The 27080-nt window shown below is 35.0% G+C and overlaps 1 protein-coding gene across 6 annotated transcripts in view; it reads right to left on the bottom strand.

Moving 5' to 3' along the window:
- The window catches only part of PDE1A (phosphodiesterase 1A), a 385412-nt gene that overhangs the window by 73202 nt on the left and 285130 nt on the right, over positions 1-27080 (bottom strand). For all 6 annotated transcript variants that reach the window (XM_012468608.3, XM_012468605.2, XM_012468607.2 and 3 more), the window contains 5 exons: positions 23205-23271; positions 20101-20217; positions 19095-19235; positions 12983-13083; positions 1754-1879 (listed from right to left, as the gene is read on the bottom strand). In XM_012468608.3, coding sequence (XP_012324031.2) covers positions 1754-1879; positions 12983-13083; positions 19095-19235; positions 20101-20217; positions 23205-23271 — 552 coding nt within the window. The remainder of the gene's footprint in view (positions 1-1753; positions 1880-12982; positions 13084-19094; positions 19236-20100; positions 20218-23204; positions 23272-27080) is intronic.

The following is a 27080-nucleotide window of genomic DNA, read 5'->3' as shown; positions in this document are numbered from 1 at the left end:
AAGTTCAAAAAAAAAAAAAAAAAAAAAAGAAAATAAACTAATACCCTACATGTAAATAATCTCTCTCAGGCTTTAGGAAATATCTCAGAACTTGTCTGCTTCTTCCTACCTTTGCCCATCTAATTTCTACATAGCCCAACAGTGGTCTCTTTAAAATTCTTTTACAATTAGATCCTGACATTTCTAGACTGTAAATCCTCTTGGGCTACTATTTCCTGCAGAATACAGTTAGGTTTGAACTGTGTGGGACCACTTATACACATTTTTTTCCCCCTCTGTCACACCTGAGAAGTAAAACTAACTTCTCCTCTTCCTTTCTCCTCCTCAGCCCACTCAATATAAGACAGACGATGAAGGCCTTTTTGATGACCCACTTCCACTTAATAAACAGTAAATATATTTTCCCTTCCTTATGATTTTAATAACATTTCCTTCTCTCTAGTTACTTTATTGTAATAATGTTGTATATAATACACATAACATACAAATTATGTCTCTATCAACTTTTATATTATTGGCAAGCCTTCCTATCAAGAGTGGGCTATTAATAGTTAAGTTTTTGAAGTGTCAAAAAGTATACATGGGTTTTCAGTTCAAGGGAGGTGCCCCTAACCTCTGTATTGTTCAAGGGTCAACTGTAAAATGAAAGGCCTCAACTCAGTCTTCAAAAGAAAGTGCCATCTTCCTGCTACCTGATAGCATTTAGAGTTGCAAAAATGAGCCTATATTTGTAGAACTGGCCTTGAAAAACCAGGAAACTTTGAAAATTTGAAAACGTACTCAGAGGATATTTAAGCTTATTTTAAACTCCGATTTTTATCTTTTATGTTTTTTAATGTTTTTATTGTCACTTTCCTTTTGGATATTTATTTGTAGCTTGATTTAAGAAACAAGAATGAAAGCAAAAACCTTTGATATTTACATTCAAATGGAAATATTTTCTAGTCAATTAACTGACTTTTAATAAGATTTTTGTTAAATATAAATACAGGCCTTTTCTTTTCTTGGTATAAGTGAGTCCCATAGAATATTAGGGACATATACTAAGAAGATTCTATGATTAATAAAGTTCATATTTAATTGATTGTCCTTTACTTTTATTTGCAAAGTCCATCAACCCTATTGCCAATTGAAGGAGATGATAATAACCAAAGGATCAAGAAAAAGAGAAGAAAGGCTATACAGAAGGATGGGGGTACATCTTGTCATTTTTCCATGCACAACAATAAGTATCAACATACCATGTAATTGTTTTCAAACAAATAGATACTTTGGAGAAATATGTAAGATTTCCTCTGCACTTGGGTCATTTTAGTATATTTGAGATTTCTTCCCAGGTATTTAACTTTGTTTTTAAAAAACTCAACTCCACATATTTAAAAATATATATATGAAAGAATAAATATATTGCTAAAATTTGAAATTATGTAACACCCCACATTGATAAAAATTGAGCAGAGCTCTATTCCAAAGAGTGTATTATTATGCATGAAAACGTATTTGTTGTATTGTGTAGTCTTATTCAGGCATACGGATGTTGAGTTAACCTGAAAATACTTCAGCTCCCTCTAACAGAGTCTGGCTCCAGAACAAAGTCCCTAAGTACTAATCCTTCTCAGAGTCATCCAGTCAACAGTAATTTAGTTTGTAATACAGGGAAGGCATCGACTTCCATCTGTTTTCTTAACTTTAAATCACATAATTTTTCCCTTTCCTGAAATTAAATTTCCTCTAGGTTTTCTGTGAAACTTACCTCCAGTCATCTTTGGATAAATTTATCAAGATATTCATTTCCTCTTCTTGCATAAGTCGATAAGCTGCACTCACGTGGTGATTCTCAAGGACAGAGCGATCATTATACAAAATGGCAACATCTGACCTAAGAATTAAAAACAAAATGCCCGGTAGAGAAATTCTTTAGACATCATGAATGTCTAATAAGACATACTCAAGTATCAAGTCATCTGACCAGTAACAATCCTATAATTGAACAGTGAGTATTATGGAAGTAAATTATTTTATTTTTTATTGTATGATATTTTTAAATTTTATATAAACTCTATTTATTAGAGAAGCTTTAGGCTCATAGCAAAATTAAAGATGGTACAAAATTCCCCATATATTTTCTTCTTCCACACATGCAGAACCTCCCCCATTGTCAACATCCCCCACAAGAGTGGTATTTTTGTTACAATTGATGAACCTACACAGACATATCATTATCATCTGATGTCCACAGTTTACATTAGGGTTCACTCTTGGTGTTGTACATTCTATGAGTTTAGACAAATGAATAATGACATGTATCTACTATTATAGTCCCATACAGAGTAGTTTCTCTGCCTGAAAATCCCTCTGTGCTCCACTTCTTCATCCCTTTCTCTCCCTTAACCCTTGTAACCACTTATTTTTTTCACTGTCTCCATAGTTTTGCCTTCTTCAAAATGTTATGCAGCTGGACTCACAGAGCATGTTGCTCATATGGTTTGGCTCTGTCCCCCCCCAAATTTTATGTTGAATTGTAATCTCCAACGTTAGGGGAGGGACCTGATGGGAGAGGATTGGATCATGGGGGCAGACTTCCCCCTTGCTGTTCTTGTGACAGTGAGTGAGTTCTCACGATATCTAGTTGTTTAAAAGGGTGTAGCACTTCCCCCTTTGCTCTCTCTCCTGCCACCATGTGATGATGTGCTTGCTTCCTCTTCATCCTTCCACCATGATTGTAAGTTTCATGAGGCCTCCCAGCCATGCCTCGTGTATGGCCTGTGGAACTGTGGGTCAATCAAACCTCTTTTCTTTATAAGTTATCAGGTCTCAGGTAGTTCTTTACAGCAGTGTGAGAATGGATTAATACAGAAAATTGGTACTGAGAGTGGGGTATTGCTATAAAGATTAAAATGTGGAAGCAACCTTGGAAATGGGTAATGAGCAGAGGTTGGAACAGTTTGGAGGGCTCAGAAGAAGAGAGGAAGATGTGGGAAGGTTTGGAACTTCATAGAGACTTGTTAAATGTTGTGACCAAAATACCAATAGTGATATGAACAGTGAAACCTAGGTTGAGGAGGTCTTAGGTAGAGATAAGGAACTTATTGAGAACTGGAGTAAAGGTCACTCTTGCTATGCTTTAGCAAAAGGACTGATGCATTGTGCCTCTGCTCTAGAAATCTGTGGAGCTTTGAACTTGAGAGAGATGATTTAAGGCATCTGGTAGAAGCAATGTCTAGGCAGCCAAGTGTTCAAGATGTGGCCTGGCTGCATCTAAAAGCCTATGCTCATTTGTATAAAGAAGGAAATGACCTGAAACTGGAACTTCTTAAATGGCACATCTTAAAAGGCACATCTTAAATGGCAACAGGAGAAAGAGAGAGAGTGCAGGGGGAATATTACCACTTTTAAACCACCAGGTCTCATGAGAACTCCCTCATTATCATGAGAACAGGATGGAGGTAGCTGTCCTCATGATCTAATTACCTCCCACCAGGACCATGCCTCGAAACATGGGGATTGCAATCTGAGATGAGATTTGGTGGGGACACAGAGCCAAACCATATCAGCCACTGTCCTTTAGACCTAAGAATGGTAAATTGACTGACAGCTTGCACTGTGCACCTGGAAAAGCCACTGGCACTCAACACCAGCCAGTGAAAGCAGCCATGGAGGCTGTACCCTCAAAGCCACAGAGGTGGAGTGCCCAAGGCCTGTAGGAGCACACCTCTTACATCAGCATACCCTGGATGTGAGACATGGAATCAAAAAATATTATTTGGAAGCTTTAAGATTAAACAACTGCCCTGCTTGGATTCAGACTTGTATGGGGCCTATAGTCCTTTGTTTGGGCCAATTTCTCCCTTTTGAAATAGGAGCATTTACCCAATGTCTGTACCCCCATTGTATCTTGGAAGTAACTAACTTGTTTTTGATTTTACAGGCTTATAGGCAGAAAGGACTTGTCTCAAATGAGACTTTGGAGTGGGACTTTTGAGTTCATGCTGAAATGAGTTAAGACTTTGGGAGACTGTTGGGAAGGCATGATTGGTTTTGAAATATGAGAAGGATATGAGATTCAGGAGGGGTCAGAAGTGGAGTAAAGTATTAGTCTGTTTTCATGCTGCTGATAAAGACATACCTGAGACTGGGCAATTTACAAAAGAAAGAAGTTTATTGGACTTACAGTTCCACATGGCTGGGGAGGTTTCACAATCATGGTGGAAGGTGAAAGGCAAGTCTCACATGGTGGTGGTAAGAGAGAGAATGAGAACCAAGCGAAACAGTTTTCCCCTTATCAGACCATCAGATCTCATAAGACTTATTCACTACCATGAGAAGGGTATGGGGGAAACCCCTTCCATAATTGAATTATCTCCCACCAGGTCCCTCCCATAACACATGAGAATTATGAGATTACAATTCAACATGAGATTTTGATAGGAGACACAGAGTCAAACCATTTGGCTCTATGTCCCCAGCCCAAATATCTTGTTGAATTTTAATCCCCAGTATTGGTAGAGGGACCTGGTAGAAGGTGATTGGATCATGGGAGTGGATATCCCCCTTGCTGTTCTCATGATAGTGAGTTCTCATGAGATCTGGTTGCTGAGAAGTGTGTAGCACTTCCCCCTTCACTCCTTCTCTTGCTACCATGTGAAAACATGTTTGCTTCCCCTTCAGCCTTCTGACATAATTGTAAGTTTCCTGAGGCCTCCCAGCCTCGCCAGCCATGACTTCTGTATGGCATGTGGAACTACGAGTCTTGAATCTCCTTTCTTTATACGTTATCCAGTCTCTGGTAGCTTTTTATAGCAGTGTGAGAACTAATACAACTGCCTTCTCAAATTGGTTCCTTTCACTTAGCAAAATGCATTCAAGTTTTCTTCATGTCTTTTCACAGATTGATAACTAACTTCCTTGTAGCAACAATGTTTTCTTGTCTGCATATACCACAGTTTATTTATGCAATCACCTACTGAAGACACCTTGCTTGCTTCCAAGTTTTGGCAATTGTGAATAAAGCTGCTGTTAAGTATCTGTGTGCAGGTTTTTGTGTGAATGTGTTTTTGATTTTTTTGAGTAAATACCAAGGAGTGCAATTCATGGATCATATGGCAAGAGTAATTTCAATTTTGTAGTAGATTGCTAAACTGTCTTCCAAAGTGGCTATACCATTTTTCATGCCTACCAGCAATGAATGAGAGTTCCTGCTGCTCCATTCTCACCAGCATTTGGTGGTGTTAGTGTTCGGGATTTTGGCCATTCTAATAGATGTGTATTGTCTATTGATCTATTTGGTATCTCATTGTTTCAATTTGGATTTCTCTGATGACATGATATGGCATATCTTTTAATATGCTTATTTGCCATTTGTGTATCTTCTTTACTGAAGTGTCTGATAAAGTTTTTGGCCCATTTTTAAATTTGGTTGATAGTTTTCTTGTTGTTGAGTTTTAAGCATTCTTTGTATATTTTGGGTAATAGTCCTTTTTCAGATGTTCTTCACAAATATTTTCTTCCAGTCTGTGGCTTGTCTTCTTAGTTAATTGATAGTGTCTTCGGTAGAGCATGACTTTTTAATTTTAATGAAATACAACTTATCAATTAATCCTTTCATATGTTGTGCCTTTGATATTATATTTAAAAAGTCATCACTAAATCCAAAGTCATCTAAATCTTCTAAGAATTTTATAGTTTTTTGTTTTAAATTTAGGTCTGTGATCCATTTTGAGTTAATTTTCTACAGGGTGGAAGGCCTGTATCTTAGTGTGTTTTATGCTGATGTGTCAGAATACCTGAGGTTGGGTAATTTATTTAAAAAAAGAAATTTATTTCTTACAGTTGTTAACTGGAAAGTTAAAGATCAACATGCCATTTTCTTGTGAGGGCCTTCTTGCTGTATCACCAAATGGTGGAAGGTGTCACATAGCAGAGGGGCCGAGAGTGTAAGAGAGCAAACCCTCTCTGTCAAGCCCCATTTTATAATGGCATTAATCTATTTATGATGGCAGAATACTGATGACCTCAATACCTCCCATTAGGCCTGACCTCCCAACCCTGTTACACTGGGAGTTAAGTTTGAAACATATGAATTCTGGGGAACACATTCAAACCATAGCAGTCTGTCTAGATTCTTTTTTTCTTTTTCCTTTTGCATGTGGATGTCCAGTTGTTTTAGCACCATTTATTGAAAATATTATTTTTGCTTCATTGTATTGCTTTTACTCCTTTGTCAAATATCAGTTGACTATATTTTCTGTAGATTCATTACTGGACTCTCTATTCTGTTTTCGTTGATCTATTTTTCTGTCCTTTTAGCAATACTACACTGTCTTGATTACTGTGGTTTTGTAGCAAGTCTTAAAGGTAGGTAGTGTCAGTCCTCCAACTTTGTGCTTCTCCTTTAAAATTGTGTTAGCTATTCTGAGTCTTTTGTTCCTTCATACAAGCTTTAGAATCACTTTGTCAGTGTCATAAAATAACTTGCTGATATTTTCATTGGGATTGCATTAAATCTATAGATGAAGTTGGGAAGAACTGACATCTTGACAATTTTGAGTTTATCCATGAACATGAAATATCTGTCCATGCAATATTTCATTCATCAGAGTTTTATAGTTTTTCTTATAAGGATCTTGTGTATGTTTTGTTCCATTTATACCAAAATACTTAATTTTAGGTGGTGCTAATGCAAATGGCATTTGTGTTTTCAATTTCAAATTACATTTGTTTATTGCTGGTATATATGAAAGCAATTGACTTTTGTGTATTAATCTTGGATCTTGCAACCCTGCTATAATCACTTATTAGTTCCAGGAGTTTTTTGGTCAATTCTTTCAGATTTCCTATATGGACAAGATGCATGCCTTTTACTTCCCTTTCTAGTTGTATTGCATTATCTAAGACTTCCAGTATGCTACAAAAATTAGTTGTGAGCGGGGATGTCCTTGCCTTGTTCCAAGTCTTAGTGGGAAAGCCTCAAATTTTTCACCATTAAGATGTTAGCTGTAGGTTTTCTATAAATAGATATTCAATTTTTCTAATTATTTACTTTTTAATTGATGAAATTTTATATATTTATCATGTACAAGATGATGTCTTGACACATATCTCTCTCTCTCTCTCTCTCTCTATATATATATATATATAAATATACACACACACAGTGGAATGACTAACTCAGGGTAATCAACATATGTATTACTTCACAACTTATTTTTTGAGGTGAGAACACTTAAAATCTACTCTTAGCAATCTTTTAGAATACAATACATTGTTAGTAACTCTAGTTGCCACATTGTACAATAAATCTATTGAACTTATTTCTCCTATCTAACTAAAATTTTGTATCCTTTGACCAACATTTTCCTAACTTTTACCTCCACTCCAGTCCCTGGTAACCACAATTCTACTCTAGTATAGATATTCTTTATCAAGTTAACGAAGGTCCTCTTTATTATTATTATTATTATTATTATTATTTTGAGATGGAGTTTCACTCTTGTTACCCAGGCTGGAGTGTAATGGTGCGATCTCGGCTCACCGCAACCTCCGCCTCCTGGGTTCAAGAAATTCTCCTGCCTCAGCCTCCCGAGTAGCTGGGACTACAGGCGCGCACCACCATGCCCAGCTAATTTTTTTGTATTTTCAGTAGAGACCGGGTTTCACCATGTTGACCAGGATGGTCTCCATCTCTTGACCTCATGATCCACCCGCCTCAGCCTCCCAAAGTGCTGGGATTGTAGGCGTGAGCCACCACGCCCAGCTGGTCCTCTCTATTCTTAGAGTGTATAGCATGAATGTGGGTTGGAATGTTTTGTCAAATGCTTTTTCTGCATTTATTGATAAGATCATGTGATTTTTTTTCTGTAGCCTGTTGATGTGACAGATTATATTAATTGAATTACAAATGTTGAACCAGACTTGCATACCTGGGATAAATCCCACTTGGATGTGGTGCTTAGTTTTCTTTTAATTCTCATTATCATAGTTTAAATGTTTATGCCTTTTCCTTTTCATTTGTAATCCAGATACCTGAAGAATACTCTAGATATATCAAAAAGAATAAAATTACCTAACATCTTCATTCAATCAGTGAATGAACAAACCCCTTCGTACCCATTCAAGAGTGTTGATTACCATCCCTGTTTCTTTAAACTAAAATTACTTTTGGTAGTAGGTGAAGGGGATGATGAAAATCATTTGATCTATTTATGATTCTAGTTTTTTTTTCTCTTATAATGTCGTGATTACAATTGAATGTTATAGATCCTTTTGCTTTAAAATTAAGATGGAGAAAATCATTTTTAAAGAAAACTTAAAAGGTATGCTTCATAACTCATTTATAAGGAACATTTTATTTTTAAAATGATGAAGACATCAAGGGAAGGTTTTCATTTTTCACCTGTCTGTATTTTAATATAATTTGATTATCAAATAAATTTATATACCTCAAGTTGCATTGATGAATTTGGTATTCTAACATTGTTTGAAATATTTCAAGCATTCTCAGATCTGTATAATGGAACCTGGGCTTCTCCTTCCTCTATTCTCCTATGTTATGAGATCATTATGCAAGTGTGGAATGGAAGCAAAACCACTATGTTCAATGTCTTAAAATGGCTAACTCATTCAATTAGTTGGCAAGTTGAAGGTTGGCAGCAAAAACAGCAAAAAAGAAAGTCAAGTTAAAACGTGTAGCAAGTTTGCTACCACTTATCCAACACCCAGGCTTCTCTCACTCTCCTGTCTCTTGGTAGATACTTAGGCTGTAAGGTGTAAAACTGCCTCACTCCAGACTTACCATTTCAGGCATTTCAGTGTGTAAAGTCCTAGTTATAACCTAGCACTGGCCCTGCCACTGAACATTTATCATAGAGTAAAAAAAGGACAAAATAGAACACGAAAGTTTCCACTAAAACAACAATAACAACACAAGTGGGTAGCTATGTGAGATGACAGATACATTAATTTGATTCTGTATTATCATTTTACCCTCCATCTGTATCTTATAACATCATGTTATATAACATAAATGTACACAATAAAAACTATTTAAAAACAACAACAACGAAAACCAAAAACTAAATAAATCCGGCATTTTATACAAAGAACCTGTTTAAGATCTGTATCTGATAATCCACCAGATAACCAAGCTTATTATTCATCCAACATATGATAAATGACCTACCAGGCATTAGAATAGTTACTTTCTTTTTTTGTTTCTAGCACTATCATAAAAGTGAAATGACATATGTCTTTAGCTTATAGCACATATTTCTAAAATAGATTTCCTTTTAACAATCTTAGTTAAGGCCTAAAATCAATAATCATACCTCGATATACAGAAATCTTTACTAGCAAAACGTATGTGTAATTCTTATTGAAGAGATAATTAACTAGATCTTGCCCAAGCAAAACACTGTATGCATTTCCAGAAGTTTGCCGAGATCATGGAGAAAACTGTGATTTTCCAGTAACATTTGCACTATATGGCACCAAATCTAGTCATAGCAGTTTTGTCAGGGTTCTTACACGCATGATATGGCTCCAAGTATCACCATCTACCCTTTCAGAAACAAGCTAAGATGTGGTTTTGAACCAGATTTAATTGTAGCAAAGTGTACATGATTTTGTCTCATAAAGCTAACAAGGATGCTGAGAATGCAGCATGGTCTAATGTTTGAGATGGTCTTTGACTGCTAAGAAAAGAACAGACTCTGAGCAACATCCAGTATCCATGGTAACATGTAGCCTGGCATTTTCTTTTCACAAAGAGGAAATTATTTCCATTTATTTACACTTTCAAGGATTTCAAGCATTATAATATCTGCATTTAACTCAAATCTAGCCTTGCCCTATGTTCCAAATCGCATTTTAGCCATTTTGCATTATGTAGTAAATTGGTTTCCAGATTAGAAAAACACTCTTAATCCAAGTAACAATGAATAATATAAAATCAAATAGAATTACTGATATCAATGACATATAACCTTATTTCTTCTTGGATGAAATGTGAAGGCAATAGTGAGAGTTAAAAATCATGTTCTATTATTGCATTTTGCTCATTACAACATTTTGGTTCATGGAATTTTCAAGTTCATGTGGAGTTAATCCATTAAATAACTGACTCTGTTAGAGAATTTTTTTTCCCATTTTTATACAGAGTTTTAAAATATAAATTGAAAAAATATATGATTTTCTTTCTTCTCTGCCCCCATGTACCCTTCCTTGTCCTCCTCTTCCTTGTTTTCCCTCTCCTTTCCTCCACCTCCTCCTCCTCCTTCTCCAAAGTCAAATGTGTAAGTAAATCAGGACTTTTCATCCAGTTGCAGATGAATAGTAAAAGGAGAAAGCTGGAGTAATGATCTAACACTACTGCTGGGAGAGGCCAGCCCATTGGCCTTTACCTTTCAAAGTCGAAAGAGCAGCTAGTATTCACTGATAACAAATCACTTGCTTTCTTCTCAAACCTCCGGAGCTGTTTTCCTGTACAGAGCCCAGCTCCCTAATGAGACATCTTTAATTAAAATCCTCCATGTTGTGGATCCAGTGGATATACAGAGCCTTCAGTCAGCAAAAATGATCTGCATAGTCTTGTTTCCCTTTGACATTTAATACAAATGAAAGCAAAAAACTCCCTATGCCCTGCAAATATGGGCAGATACATAATATTTCTACTACATAACCAGACTCGGAGGTTTTCCTTTTCCCTTCAATCTATGTCAATCTAGGGACCCTGGGATTTCCTCCATTCCAGGGATACACAGAATGTCCTCCCCAACACTTCCCTCTTTGAATTGCAACTCTTCTTCTGTCTCCATCAAAAAGCTACAGTGTGTAAGCCCACCCCATTTCAGGCTTTAACAGGTTGGAATTATCATGTGTCTGTCTCTGGCCATGGGAGCAGAGTTGTATAAGGAGCTGGATTGAGAGTGAGTGTCCCTCTTCTCACTTCTCAATTCTGCCACTGCCATCAACTGACCAGGTACATATAGACAGGCCACTTCACCTCTTGAGGTCTTCATTTTCTATTCTTAGATGATGGAAATTAGACCAGATGATCTGTACTGTGGATCTCACTCATCTTAGGGTCCCTTAAGTTCTAAACTGTCTAATATTTTAATAAACTGTTTCTATATTCCCCACATCAAACAATAACTCCCCACATCTGGAAAATCAGTTGGTTAAAAATACATCTATTAAAAATCCAAATGAACTGACCACACAAGAGCCTGCACATGTATGCTTATATCAGTATTATTCATAAGTGCCCAAATTTAGAAACAACCAAGATTTGCTTCAAAGGTGAATGGATAAACAAACTATGGTACGCAATGGAATAGTATTCGGTGAGAAGAAATAAGCTGTCAACCATGAAAAGACATGGAGGAACATTAAACACATTCTTCTAAGTGAAAGAACCCAGTCTGAAAGAACTGTACACTGTACTATTTCAGCTATATGACATTTTGGAAAACATAAAACTAAAGAGACATTAAAAAGACCAGTGGTTGCCAGGGGTAAAGGGGCAGGAAGAGAGGAATGATCGATGCAGCACAGGAGACTTTTAGGGTAGTGAAACTATTGTGTGTGATACTGTAGTGGTCGATACATGACATTATACATTTGTCAAAACCCACAGAACCCATAATGCAAAGAGTAAACTCTCATGTCAACAATGGATCTTAGTTAATAACAATGTATCAATTGTAACAAATACCTCACACCAGTGTATGATGTTAATAGCAATGGAAACTTTAGGGTAGCAGGAGGAAGCACATGGAACTCTGTGCTTCCTGTCCAATTTTTCTATGAATCTAAAACTGCTCTAAGAAATAAAGTCTCCTAATTAGAAAAAAAAAATAATAACCAGGTTTTAATCTTTCCTTCACAAGAATGGAGATTTATACAGTGGTTCCAGAAAGACATCAGCTCTTAACATATATCTCCTTATTAAGCATCCTGACTAGTGAAAGAGAAATTTCAGGATCCCACACATATTATGTAAATTGGATCCTGATGGGGCCTAGACCAAATCCTGCTTCTCAGATGCTGACTTCTCTGCCTAACTAAAAAGAATTTAGGGTAACTCTCAGTTATAGACTGAATTGTGTCTGCTCTAAAATTCATATGTTGAAGCCCTAATCCTCAGTGTGTCTGTATTTGGAGAAAGGACTATTAAGGGTGTAATTAAGGTTAATGAACTAAAGAGAGTGGGGCCCAAGTCCAATATGACCGGTGTCCATATAAGAAGAGAAAGAGACACTGGGGTGCATGTGCTCAGAAAAAAGACCGTGTGAAGACACAGCAAGAAGAGTGTTGTCTGTAGGTCAAGAACAGCCTCAGAGGAAACCAAGCCAGCTGACACTGTGATCCTGTATTCGCAGCATCCATAATTGTGAAAAAATAAATTCATGCTCTTTAAGCCACCCATTCTGCAGTGTTTTGTTATGGCAGACCTAACAGACTAACATACTTCTACTCTGGTATTTTGATTTAAATAACTCCCATTGTAACCATCATTAAGGAATTTCATTTTCTAATTATTTTAAATTTAATACTTCATGCTGACCTGAAAATGAGATTTCTTTGATTTTTGCATTTTTATTTCAGAAGCACAATTTTATTTTTTTCAAATACATAATGACACCAAACCAGTACCATAAACATTATGTTGCAAGATTTCTCAGTGAATAGATGTCTGACTTGTGTGGTAGTTCACAGTGTAAATTCTGGGCAGAGACAGATTGTCTTAAACAGTTTATGTTCTTTAAATTGTTAAATATACCACAAAATACTATATACAAGATTCTTGAAAAATAGCCATTGATTGATCCAAGTGTTAGCGGCTTAAGAAATTTTGCTAAAAATTCATTACACCTATTCTTATTAGAAGCTTTATTATTTTTTAAAAATCCTCTTATGTAACTAATATACAGAAAAATAAATTTCAAATTTTAACCAACGAAAGTTAGTATTTTTTCAAACTTACCTTGTCTGAATGTGAAAGTTGTTTGTGGTTCCTGTGTGCTCATAATCATGAATGGCAGCAGCAAAGACCATTGCTAAAATTTCCAGTTCAGTGAGCCAGTGCTAGTAAATTAAAGAAACAATCCATTATATTCAAGAAGTAGATACCATCTTTCCCTTCTTTGACAAGGATTTTCGGTGCACTCTGTATATGTAATCATATAAAATTATTTGTTATTTCTTTAATTTCTTTTCCTATTTTACCTCCATTGATTGTGCATGATGGATGCTTTATGAGGTCAATGATTGTTTCATGGCTTATAAGTTCAAAATTCAGGATACAATTGTCCTTGCTAATTGAAAACGGAGTAGTTTTCCATGAATTAAAAGGTGAATGCTAACTGGATTTTGAATTTACAGCCATACCTGTTTGGGTTCTTTTGAAATCAATTGCAGTTTAGTGATTTTTAACATATAGCTCATACATCATTAAAATGTCTTTAATCCAAGTGTTGTAGAACAATCTACTATGAAACAAATTTTCATCCAAAAATTTAAAATATTCACTTTTCTCACTGAGAAAGTACACTTTATTTTCATATTTAAAGATTTAGAAATGTTTCTGGAATTCACAAAATTTTCTATCCATAAGACATAAAAATGGTTGTGCAATTAAATTTAATAATGCAAAAAGAAAGAAAAAATACTTTCATGTAAAATCCATGACTATCTGCTTTATATACATTCATCTTTCAGTTACTAATTAGATGCTTTAATAAAAGTTATCTACTATTATTAATTCATTCAAAAATAATTCAATAGTTTATTCATCACTCACATTTTGTAAAACCCTTATACTTCACTGGCCAGTAGGATAACCACATGTGACTATTTAAATTGAAAATAAAGAAAATTAAGTAAAATTAAACTCACTTCTCAGTTACACTAGCCACATTACATATGCCCATTGGTTATATGTGACAGGTGGTTACCATTTAGACATAAAACACAGATATAAAACTTTTCCATCATCACAACAAGTTCTACTATACAGCACTATAAATAAGTGGCACTTGATGGTAGGAATGGAGAATCCAAATGCTATGAAGCTCACTCTGAGTGGTCTTATTCTATACACTTAAAACAATAAAAGACCTTGCACAAAACAACAGAAAGAGATCATGTAAACTATATGCACACTCAATAAAAGTTTGCAGAATAAAGATGCAATTTAAGAGCATAGACAGAAGGGCTATTTGGTGGCAGTGGATCTTGGGAAAAGGATGGAAAAAGATTGATAGTTAAGTGCAAGGATGGAGACAGAGGAATTTAAAATATAGCAAATGTCGAATCATACTATAGGGTCTGTATTAAAATAGAATTGTCAATAGTACAATTGTGTTAGAGAATCAAGTGAAGTGTAATTGAAGAGTATGGAGAGTATGGAAAGAGTTAATGGACTATGTTGGTGATAACTGATGAATTTAGATTTTGTATAAAATATTAAAGAAAGCCATTGTAGGTCCATGAATCAAAAATGAAGGCAGTGGCAATTGAATTGCATAGGTATGAAAGATATGGTCTTACTTATCTTAGCTCCCTTTACATAACCTATCATGATATTTGGTACATATTAGGAACTTACTATTTGTTTGTTAAATTGCAATTCACTATTTTTGCATTAGAAAGAAGTAACAGTGGTAAAAGACCATGGAATCAGTCCTGGTTTAAAATCTCTGTTAATCCTCAGGAAAATAAGTTATTTATCCTCTCAGCAACAGTTCTGGTGAAAATGGCAATAGTGATCTTTCCCCCTTTAAGAAGAAGTTTTGAGTTCATGTATGCACTGTGCCTATCATGTCTTGTCATATGGTAAAATAAAGAATAAATGGCATTTTTCTGAACTTATTATGTTAAATGTATTGATTAAGGCATTAAACCTGGGAAATAATAGCTAACATATCATTAGCGATTGTAATTATGTATAAATGCCTCACAGTTGGATGAATGAAGCAGAAATAATTTTCAGAACCAAAGGCAGTTAATATAATTAGCTGTTCTGTGTTCACAGATGCATTTAATTGTGTGTCATTAAAAGGACGAAAGTGACCTTATGTTGGTTTATATTATAGGCTGAATTGGGACTGAGCCTCCAATGTTCCCAATGAAGCTACAGAACTGAACACCATGCAATGAATAGCAATTGAAGTTAAACTAGTTTTGTACCCTAGAAAACCACTGTTTAATTAAAGAAAATGGTTTCTTTAAAAAAATCACTTATTTTCTTTAACTTTTTGGGGGTGTTCAAGTTATGTATTTATAAATATGTGTGGTTTTTTTAAAAAAGCAGCATTCAATATCTACTAAGCTAATACAGAATATAAAGTGTCAATAGTAAAAGGAAATTATAAAATCAGAGATGGAATTAATTAGTGATTGACACATAAATATTTGAAATTATTATCTTGCTAGCTGTGAAAATTTATTATAAATACATTTCCTGTTTTTATTCTGGTTAATTTCTGCCTCCCATACATAAATAATAATTTCTCCACAAATCCCCCTTTCTTATTTTGCACTATAGCCTAAATCATTAAATTCCACTACAAACTAGTATAGGAAGAGAGAAACACTGAACTTTTAACACTTAATTTAAAAACACATCTACTTTGTATTAGCAAAAGTAGAATTCTGGACTGATTGTTAGCTCCTTAGCTGCTGATTCATTTTGCACTGGTATCAAAAAGAATTATAACTCGGAAAACAGGTGCTTAAATTCATAAATTTTATAAATGACTCCTAAGGGCAAGCCAGATAGAATGAGGCTAAATCCTGTCACTCTTCCCAACTATAGCAGTGGTCAATACAAATCCAAGGTTCTTCTGATTCCTAAGGGTCAGAAATAAAGGGATAAGTCATGAGCAATGCAGACATTGCATTTAATCAGAATTGTAGGTTGCATTTTGTCTGGAGAAGTGCTCAGGTAGGCTTACTCTAGAGTGGGCAGTCATCAACTTATAAGGAGGTATTGACTGCTACTAACAGCATATATTATGACAGAAACAAAGGAAGGGAATTAACGTTAACTGGACACGTTAGTTAGCTGGTCTCATTTAATTCTTATAACCATTTTATAAGGTGGTTATAGATAAATATTTTTATATCTATGTTGCAGATAATAAAATTGAATCCTAGAGAACTGGATCAACATTTCAAAGATCACATTTCTATCTAGCGGAAGAGCAGGAGTGCAAACCCAAATCTGTCTGATTTCAAAGTTTCTATTTCCTCCATAGATCACAATAGCATTTATCACATAAAGAAGGCAATATGCTGAACACCTTCTTCTAAAGTTTCAAAAGAAGAATTTCTAGCTAATTTTACTGTATGAATGGGTAGAAGCTAATAGAGTTTTGATTTAGGACTTATAATGTAATTTTCATATCTGAATTACTCAGGATGTGTGTGTATGTGCCTGTGAGATAGAAAAACTATCTATGTGTATTATACATAAAGGAGGGAGAATTTAAAGTCAGAAAAACAATTTATTTCTTAATTTTTTATGTATCTAAAAACACATAATTAACAACTCTTTTAGCCAGAATTTATGAGGTTGGGCACTATTTTTCTCTATCCCTTTGGATAAGCTGAAGTAGTTTGTTGTAAGTTACCAGTATAGAAAATTGGCATATACAATTAATTAATTAAGGTATGTTAATAGCTATTACATTTTAGGTACTAGGTTAGGTGCTTTACAAATATGATTTTATTTACTTTTCGTTGCCATTCTATAAGGTGACTGACATTATTAACTGCATTTTAGTGACAAGGGAAGCAACATAGAGAGCTAGTGAATTAGAAAGTGGTGGGGCACGTTTTCAAACCTATGTCCGACTGCTCTCTGAGTCCCTACTCTCTTTCCTCTTCCAAACAGTATCATATGGGAGCCATTTATAAGAACAGAATTTCCACATAATTTGTAGAAAATCATAGTGCTAAATGTTTCGTAGATTGATCAGAGAAAGATACAGTCATTCCAAAGTGTGGAAGACTGTTTCTGGGTATAGTCAGTGCACTGAAAATTCCAAAGGAACTGGATTTAAAGTCATCTCTCTTCCTTCTACTCTTAGTATTAGAGAGAACACAGTGCCAGGATGCAATGTTTTCTGGACAAGGTCCTTGGATAATTTCATATTCAAAGAGACATTTGAAGGTGGCTTGACAGCACTTTATAAAGCATTTGCTCTTTAGCAAATGGACTGAGTTACTGTGCATCACTGTCACCATGGCACAGGACTACAAATGAATCAAGTGACAGAGAGAGAGGGAGACAAGCAGGTGTATGAGCATCAACTCTCCTTTGCATTGTCTACTCCCAGACTTGAGGGCGTCCCTTATGACATTAACAAACAGAAGGACAATGGCTTCATTGCAATCCCTTTCAGGCAGCAGTCCTTAAAACATCTTGCAGATGACAAGATGCATTAGTCTCCTGACAGTACTGGGCTGCTACTGGAGTGCTTCATAAATGTCACACTGATAGGGCCATCCTGAAATAGCAGGTCATCAACTAAAACACTAATGTAGATGACCCAGTCTTCTTTATATCAAATCTGAGGCATAAGAAAGAACTAAAGAGTTTTTGCTAATGAAAACTTTTATAATCCTTTTTTGTTTCAGAGAAACAACACATTCGTATGCATGAAATTTGTCACCTATCACCACTTTTCAATGTACACAAAACTTGTTAAAATAACTTTCCCAAAACTGTCAAGCTGAAAGTACAACCTAGTTTTGACAAAATAGTCAAAACTTTCATAAATTCATTTTGTCTTTCCTTTCTATGTCTATGGTAAAACTTCTCATTATTTTCTTTAGTTCAAATGTATTTTCTTGATTCTGGACAACACTAAAGGTCTACCAACAAGCTATTTCTGTAACAGCCAAATTAATGGATAAGTAAAGAGCCCAGTGACACATTTTTGCTAAAGGATGAATAAAATCAGAAAGTTACATTTACATTTGGTAAGTCATAGCTGTCTCAGAAAGTGACTATGTGATCTTTGCTAACAATTTTAACTTTCTACGAGTCATGCCAGGCTGGGCCAAATTCCCCAGTCTTACAGAGAAGTTGGAATGGCTTCTTTGGTCCTGCAACGGTCTTCTTTATAAGTCTGAGGGTAAAGCCACATTGTGGATTTGATTTTCTCTATTTACCCAGTAATATGACACCTGCATCTCTTCAATGTCACCTTTACACCAGATGTCCTGAAGCTGATATAGAAGACTTTTATTTGGCTCCCTTTACACTTGTAGCAAGTGTAAAAAAAATGTACTCGAGCAGAAACATATTTTAAAATGATGAAATTCTGGTTACCTCCTAAGCTGAAAAGGCATTTTTTTCACTGCACTTCACGATTAAAGCAGGTGCTAAGATTTAGAAATCTCACACGGCCTGCTCCTTTTTGAACCTAGCTCAATTTGGCACCTTCACAGGAAGGTCAGCTCCTCACATTTTACCTTCTGGGAATCATCCTGAGTTCTAAGTCATTACAAAAATTCCCAACTCTCTCAGAGTTCCTGTCATACACTCACTGTTATTTCAGGCTTTGTATTGCTGAATCATGTAGTCACTCATTCATTGATTCATCAAATGCAAAGAAGAGGAAGGAAGATTTGGAAAAATTCACGTGAGTAATTTCCCCAAATCCATATTAGAATTTGACTGTGATTAGCAATACAAGTAAGAGAGCAAAAGAAACTAAAGTCAGGTTAGGAGCACATGATGAGTGAGAGAAGGGTGCTATAACTTTTATTCTAAAGACTTTCTCAAGCTCACTTTTTTTGGTTGATTCCTATGAAAAAAAGGATTTATAAACAAAAATGTTCTGTAGTCCAAATTTTGGAAAATATTTATTTTTATTTGCCTCTGGTTATCTTTTTTGCACTGACTTAAAATATTTTTTGAAAAATGTATATTATAACTCATTAAACTTCAAAAACCCAGGCAATTATTATTTATAATACTTCTTACTTGTAATATGTCTATGGGCATTAAAAAGACAATAGGAACTTACAGGAATGGAAGTTAACGCTTCCAAACTAACAAACTCCAGTTACAAAGACTTTCTTACCATGATACCTGTATGAAGCATTATGTAATGCACAGTTTGAGTGACATCAGCTGCATGAATCAAATTGTGATATGGATTTTTGTACTTGCTGTAACCAACTTCTAAAGCTTCTGCAAAGGCAATTAGGCAAGAAACAGGAATCTGTGGAAAGTAATAATTACAATTATATTTTAGCAAAAAAGTGGTACTAAAGCAACTTGAGCACAGTTTGTCATGGAACATATTAGTGAGTCAGATATAGACAGTAGCTTTTTTATGTCAAATGTAGATTGTTCTGAAAAACCACTTCATAAACATGTTAGCTTTTGATCCCAAAAAGAAAGACTATAACCCCCAAGTATTTAACTAGGACAGATGAAGTGATAGCCTTACTCACACTATAGCCTTGAAATTTTAATATCTTCCAGTTCTTAAAAGACCAGTTCTTAAAAGGATAAACATTTCCAGTTACAATTAGTAAAGTCTAGTTCTTCTATCTTAGTACAAAGAGGTTAAAATAGATTATTTCCCAGTACTTTATAGCTCTAACAATGTGATGATTCTACAGGAAATGAACAAAGTAATAAGCTACAGACTGCTCAGTAGTCTGTAAAAAATCTATTGCTTGGATGGATCTAAATGAAGTTAATTAGAAGCCCCTCATTCTAATTTAATAAAAGCTGGCAATAAAGGTTCATTCTATGTTTTAGGAACATTAGAGACTGTCATAGTTCTTTAAGACATAGCTGCCAATCCCTATGTGAGTGTTTTGTAAATAAGTCAGGGGATGTTGGCATCTTGCTGGAATGAGCCTATAGTGGCCTCATGATCTCTAGGTGGATATATAGATATGTCAGTGAGTTGTGGAGAATGGTTCTATCATGTGGTGACCTCATCCCTGTAATTCTGTGACCGGCTAACTAAAACATCCTAAAATGAATTGCTTAATTACTCAATGTTCTGCATTTTCATTCTTATTCAAATAACCAATCCTAAGAGCATTTCACTTTTGTTCCCTGTTTCTGACCTTGAAACGGTTGATAAGATCATATCTGGTAAACAGTTCATAAATCATAAACTTCAGACTATGCTCTCCACTTGCTTCATTTAGGGCAAATACATCAAAAGACCATTTATCAACATCCTGTAGAAAAAATAATAGACATTTTAGGTGCCAATATCATACTGTTTCTTTTTATGAGAATTTATTCAAAAGATAAGCCATTGTACATTTAGCAGGTTGTCTTTCAATTTAGCATGTCAAACTACACTTTGACCAAAGTTTCATAGGACAGGACCAGTTAGTATCCATGAGTCCACAAAAGTGAGGCCCTAATGCTTAATAAAGCACCAAAACCTTTTCTTTAATCTCAAGGTTACTAAACTGATTTAATACATTTGATAACACCATAATACTGCTCTTACCTTTAATCTTTCTCCAACTTCCTGCCATAATTCATTTCCCCAGCGTGGGCCTCAATTTAGGACAGAATTGCTAGTTACACAGGTGATGTCAATTGGGAAATACAGACATAATCTCAGTTTCTCTTTCTTACTCATGTGCTACATTGCTTGAAATTTCACCATGAGAGTTTGCAGTTTGGCATAAAGTTTTGATATTCATGTCCTGTTTTAAGATGTAAATACCATAGAGTGGTAGAGTATATACTATCTTTAATTATTAAAAGGTATTTTTATTTTACACTACTTTTCACCTATTATTATTTGCTCTATCTTTGACTGACTTATTAATAATTTGCTTGAGGGACAGGTGGTGAGAAAAAGGAAGTGGGCCTTTTAATTGAGGAAGAGGATAGTAATACTTGCATTTCATGCAATTCCCAAGGTAAATAAGCAGGCTAGTAGGGAAACTGGAAAGTACTCCCTAACAGTAAGAGAGGGCAGTGAGTAGAGACATAAACTGTAGCTACCTCATGATTTTGCTTTAAAAATCTAAAGAAGCACTGTAGTCCATTCCAACGGTTATCAGAAACTGCTAGCAAGAAGGCCTACTGTTTATAAACATACAGTAGGTTTAGTATTGAACAGTAAGTGGGCAACCATAAAGCTATGCATTAATTTTTATTCGAGTAGGCATGTTTCAAATTTTATTCATTTAACACATTTTTATGGAGGCCAACTCTATGTGCTAAAGCTAAACTAAAAATCTGATAAAAAGTATTCAATCTTTTTAAAAAATGCTTCCTTCAAAAAAGAATAGTGAGAGCTTCAAATGGTATTTTTAATCACTTGAAAATAAACACCAATGAAATAGTTTCTGGTTTGTTTGTATGTCATTATTAAATTCCTTGCATTTGGCCCTTATTTGATCCCCAAATGCTTGCTTTATCTCTTTATACATTAAAAGTTATTGTAAGTTCTGTTAGGAGGCATTTTACATCAGTAAATCTCAAAGGAGGCCAACAAATCTTTTATCAAACTCCAAAGCTAACAAACAAGAGTTAGTCCAGACTCTTAGAAGGCTGCTATTCATATTTACAGTTCCAACTTGGGGGTTCCCAATGGGTAAAAGCTTAATTCTTTATTTCTTGAGAATTTTTTATAAACACTGATGATTTACATTTGTAAACTACTGCAGATGCTTGGCTTTTATGTCATTACATTGAGAACAAACAAGACAAGGAGGCTTCTCAGAAAATAAGAATTATTTAACTAAACATTCCTTACTTGGTGATATTCCCTCTCTCAACCTGTTAGTTTATTTCTTTTTACTATATGACATTTTAGAAAAAAATACTATATTCTCTCATACTAAGATATTTTGGTAGTTGGTTTTTAAGCAAATATTCTCAAAATAAATAAAAGTGAGTAATTTTCTTGCTCATTGTTAAGGAAATAATAGAGAAGGCAAAATCTCTCAAGAACCAAGGAATGATTAATATCCTTTAATGCAGCAGTCCTCAACATTTTGGCACCAGGGACTAGTTGTGTGGAAGCAAATTTTTCCACAGACTGAGTTGGGGTAGGATGGTTTTGGGATGAAACTGTTCCACCTCATAAGGAGCACACCACCCTCGCACGCGCAGTTCACAATAGGGTTTGCACTCCCAAGAGCATCTAATGTCCCCTCTGATCTGAGAGGAGGCAGAGAAACCCAAATATAAAAAGGCACCCAAGAAAAATGAACTACCTTTTAAAATTAATGAGATTAAAATCTAATATGCAGCAGAGGTAAAACAAATGCAAAGAAGATGCTTAAATGAAAATTTTTAGAAACACAAATTTAAAATTAAAAAAGAAGTACAGTAAGTCAGAAATAAATCAACACAAGATCTTCCACTGACAACATCCTTTAAATTCTTAGTTAATGCAGAAAAACCACCATGGAGACATTTTAGGAGACAACGTTAAATTCCCTTAACCAAATTAGGTGAGAGAAAGAAACAAGGAATTTACAAGGAGAGGCCTACAAAATGCCTCTATAGAAATAACATTTAGAAAGAATGAACATAAATACCACACACAAACACACACACACAGACACACACATAATGGGGAGAAGTATGTGAGCCAACAAATTTACCCACTTCGGAGTTTCGACTCTACTAATTTCTAACATATGTAGCACTGCAATTGGGCCTTAGAATAGTGTAGCCATAGGAGAAGCCAAAGACGAGAGAGAGAAGTTTTTTTCTTTCTTAATTTTAACTTACATTGTGTATTTTTTCAGACCTACAATCCTGAAGAATTTCATTCTATATGTTTTGTCATTTAAACATAATTGACTAAAACATCTTTTCATAACATGCATTTAACTCTTCCATAATATATTCATAACAAAATACGTACATTCTGACAAGTATAGTGCCATCTCAAAATGAATTCAAGATCCACATAAATAAAATTAAGAAAAACAATCACACGTGTTGTGCATACAAACATGCATATATATGTGTTGATGTCGTTTGTGTAAATCAGTTATCATTTAAGTCTACAATGAGTCATGATTTGGAACACAGTTCATTTTTTAAATTGTTAGAATATGCTGAATGTTTTAACATTCTAAGATGTAGGCTGCAGTAAAGACCTATTCTCATTTTCTCCTAGCTTTTTTAAGAAGATTTTTTAAAATGATCATTTTATAAATGAAAATAATTGAAATTATTTCACCTTTAATGTTACGATGACAGCAGCTGGATATGCCAAACCAACCATATGGTATGTTTTTCGGTACATCCTAAAAAAGACAAAATGTATATATAAAATTCAAAGTTTTCAACTACTTCTTAAATTTAAGGGAAAAAATTACTCTTGATATGTTCACCTCTTATCATTAGTTACAGACTCCCTTTGTGTCAACAATAATAACTGTAGTCACCTTTTACTAAGCATCTACAATGTGGCAATGTAATATATTCTCTACACACAATCACCCTGTAAAGTTAATGTGACTTTAGTTTCCAAGCAAAGATACCCTTCCCTGAACTTTATCGTATTAAATGATGCACTGCACTTTGCATATGCAGCAAATTTCTAACATGCTACCATATCTCTGACAGCAGAATGTACTTGTTTTGTGTCCATTTATATGGCAAAATGTTTAGTCTGGAAGCTAAATGTCATTAAAATATTTATTTTGTATTTTTAAATTAAAATTACAGAGGGGAATATGTAGTGTCATCAGAATTTATATAACTCCCTTTTTTAATTTAATGATATTGTGGAAATCATATTGGCAAAAATTGTTTAAGTTTGTTCAAATTGTCATTCAATATTATTTAAGAAAGATTATTCTGAAAGAAAACAAGGTTATCTTAATTTCCATAATAGTATCAATAACAAAAGTGGTTTTTGTTGTTTGTTTTTTGTGTTGTTTTGAGACAGAGTCTCGCTCTGTCACCCAGGCTGGAGTGCAGTGGTGCGATCTCAGCTCACTGCAACCTCTGCCTCCCGAAATCAAGCCATTCTCCTGCCTCACCCTCCTGAGTAGCTGGGATTACAGGAGTGTGTCACCATGCCCAGCTAACTTTTGTATTTTTAGTAGAGACAGGATTTCACCATGTTGGTCAGGCTGGTCTCAAATTCCGACTTTGTGATCTGCCCGCCTTGGCCTCTCAAAGTGCTGGTATTACAGGTGTGAGCCACTGTGTCCAGCCAACAAAAGTGTTTTTATTAATAGGTAATTTGAATTTTTCCATCTTCTGCTGGGCAGCCCAAATGACATAAACCGAATATAAGAACTCCCTCCATGTGAGAAACAAATCAATATGATAGCCTAGCGTGTGAAATAGCTATAGTGCTTCTATTCAGGACTCTGAAAGAAACATGTTTCCTCCACCAAGGCCTGGGAAAAAAGAATTCAATTGATTATTAATCATATCTCTTAATTTTTATACCAAGTTAGTCCACAACAAGCTGCATTCCCAGCCTACATGACTTTCAATTCTCCCTACAAAAGGACTGGACAACACCATAAGTTAATTAAGTGTCATGATAAATATGGTCAATGTAAGAATGGTCACATGGACAATATTCTTCATCTTTTATAAAACCACTATAGAAGATACTAAATTTTTTGATTCAGTGTTCCTTACGTTAAAAATGCATGGGACATATTACTTCCTATGTAAAAGCTATCATTTGTTAAAGATAATCAAAGCTAAGCAGTTCATTATGCTTTCCTTTTAAGTCTTGACTAGTTGGAAGCTCAGAATGAAAATATTGTTTTTATTACCTTTCCAGCCTAGGCTTTCTTAATGAAGTGTGTCCATTTTATTCTAGAGACCTTAAGCACAAAGATTTCATGCTTTCACTTTATGTTTATTTTAAATAATTATAAATTATTTTTGGATGTGGGTGATCAGTAGAATAAGAAATTATCCTACATCTCTATTGAAAGACTTTAGAACAGTTATAACCAAAAATACTTATATTAATTATTCCATTGATATAGGTATAATTATTCCAATCTTGCAAAGCAAGGAACTACTAATCATACTATATAAGATATAGAATAATTACTATCAACAATGATACTTAGGTTTTTTTTTTTTGGAAACAGTCTTTTCCACCTGTTCCTAGACATTATTATTAATACTAAAAAAATGGAAGTGCAGGGAAAATGGAAGGATGATAAACAGGGCCAATATAAAAGGGCCAATAAAAGGGCCAATATAAAAATCATTCAGGAATAAATTTTAAAATGTTAATTAATATTATCTTGGCTTGACTTCATGGCACAGAAAGGCAAAGAGAGCACATGCTTTGAATCACATGTTAGCCACTCACTGCTGTGTGACCTTTGGAAAACTATTTAATGTCACTCATTTGCAAAATGAGAGTAATTATAAGCTTTTTGTGAAGAGTAACTTATTCTTAATACAAGAAAGCCATATTTTTAATTATTATTGTAACTATTACTTTGCAGCAAGTATCATTGGTTCAAAATCTTACATCTTTAGAGCCCCCTGGCCTCAGTGGGACCTCTGATGCTACTGAGTTTCTTAAACTTGAGATAATAGAGAAATGAATAGCAATGTACTTTCTCATTACATGGAATGTAAAGGAAGACAAAGAAAATTACCCTTCCAAAAAGATAGCAAAACTTCCCTATTTTCTAATTCTATAGTCAGGAATAGAATTCAAGGATGGAAAATTAGAAATAGAAAACTAAGATGGAAAATTAAGATGACCCATCCTTGAATTAGAATGAGCATCAGAGAAACTTTAATGCAGTTGCCTCACACTTTAGTAAACAAGTGATATATTACAAGTTTCTGAAAAAGGATAGTGAATTTTCTAAGCTCTTAAAGGTGATCAAAGTCCAGCTGGAAATGTAGTGGATTACTTTTGGAAGTTTCTATAATAATCACAAAATACAATTTAAAAATTCTTAAAAAATAACATTTGAAGTCCAGGCACAGTGGCTCACGGCTGTAATCCCAGCACTCTGGGAGGCCGAGGTGGGTGGCTCACCTGAGGTCATGAGTTCGAGACCAGCTTGGCCAACGTGGTGAAACCTCCTCTCTACTAAAAACACAAAAAAAATTTAGGCAGATGTGGTGGCATGCGCCTGTAATTCCTGCAGGAGAATCTCTTGAACTCGGGAGGTGGAGGTTGCAGTGAGCTGAGATCGCACCACTGCACTCCAGCCTGGGTGACTCCATAAAAAAAAGAAAAAGGAAAAAGAAAACAAACAAACAAATTAAACACTATTTTATACCAGGCACTCTGTGAGGCAACAGACTTATTTAGTGGAAGGTAAGGAAACTCTTGTTGCTGTTTCACAGGGCTTATTCCAGTGGTGAAGGTAAATTTTAAAAATACTAGGTAATATATGATTACAAACAGGGAAAAGGGTTAGGAGGTAAACCACTGGCTGGGGCAGCAATAGTGAGGAACAGCATAGAGTGATCCAGGAAGACCTCTGGAACGGTAAAAGGGCCAGCCCGCCACGTTGAAGGGTGGGGAGAACCACTTCTGACAGAGAAAACAACAGGATGAATGGCTCCAAAGCAGAAACAGTTTTAGAAATGTTCTTGAAATTGAAATCAGGCTGGTATACATGTTCAGTCAAGGATGAAGGTTGCAGTAGATGAGGCCAGAAAGTAAAAGGGGACCTAGCCAGGCTCAAGTGAATTGGGAAACTCTGTGATAGTTTGAAGCATAAAAGTGACAGAAATTAATTTATATTCTAAAAACATCACTGTGGAATGACTTGGGGTGGTCAAGTGAGGAGGAGAGGAGCCCAGTTAGAAAGCTGCTGTCATTTTTCTGACGGCAGATAGTGGAGTCTTAGATTGTGGTTGCAGGAGTGGAGATGAGGAAGTGGATTCAGAATGCATTTGGGTAAGTAGTTGCCAGGGCTTGCTGCAGTATTGAATCTTGGGAGAGAGTGTTTGAAGAAAGAAGCAACAAGACTTCAAGCAGACTTGCAGTGGTCAGGACTGAAGATGATTACTTTTGAAAATTTACAATAAACTTGTCCCACTATTTTTATGCACCTGCTAGTGAGGATTCAACAGTGATAAAAAACACTATTTCCAT

This window comes from Aotus nancymaae, unplaced genomic scaffold, assembly GCF_030222135.1.
Source record: "Aotus nancymaae isolate 86718 unplaced genomic scaffold, 86718_ANA_hifiasm-v0.15.2.pri h1tg000008l, whole genome shotgun sequence".
Classification (NCBI taxonomy): domain Eukaryota; kingdom Metazoa; phylum Chordata; class Mammalia; order Primates; family Aotidae; genus Aotus; species Aotus nancymaae.
This window is presented reverse-complemented; position numbering and strand designations above follow the sequence as displayed.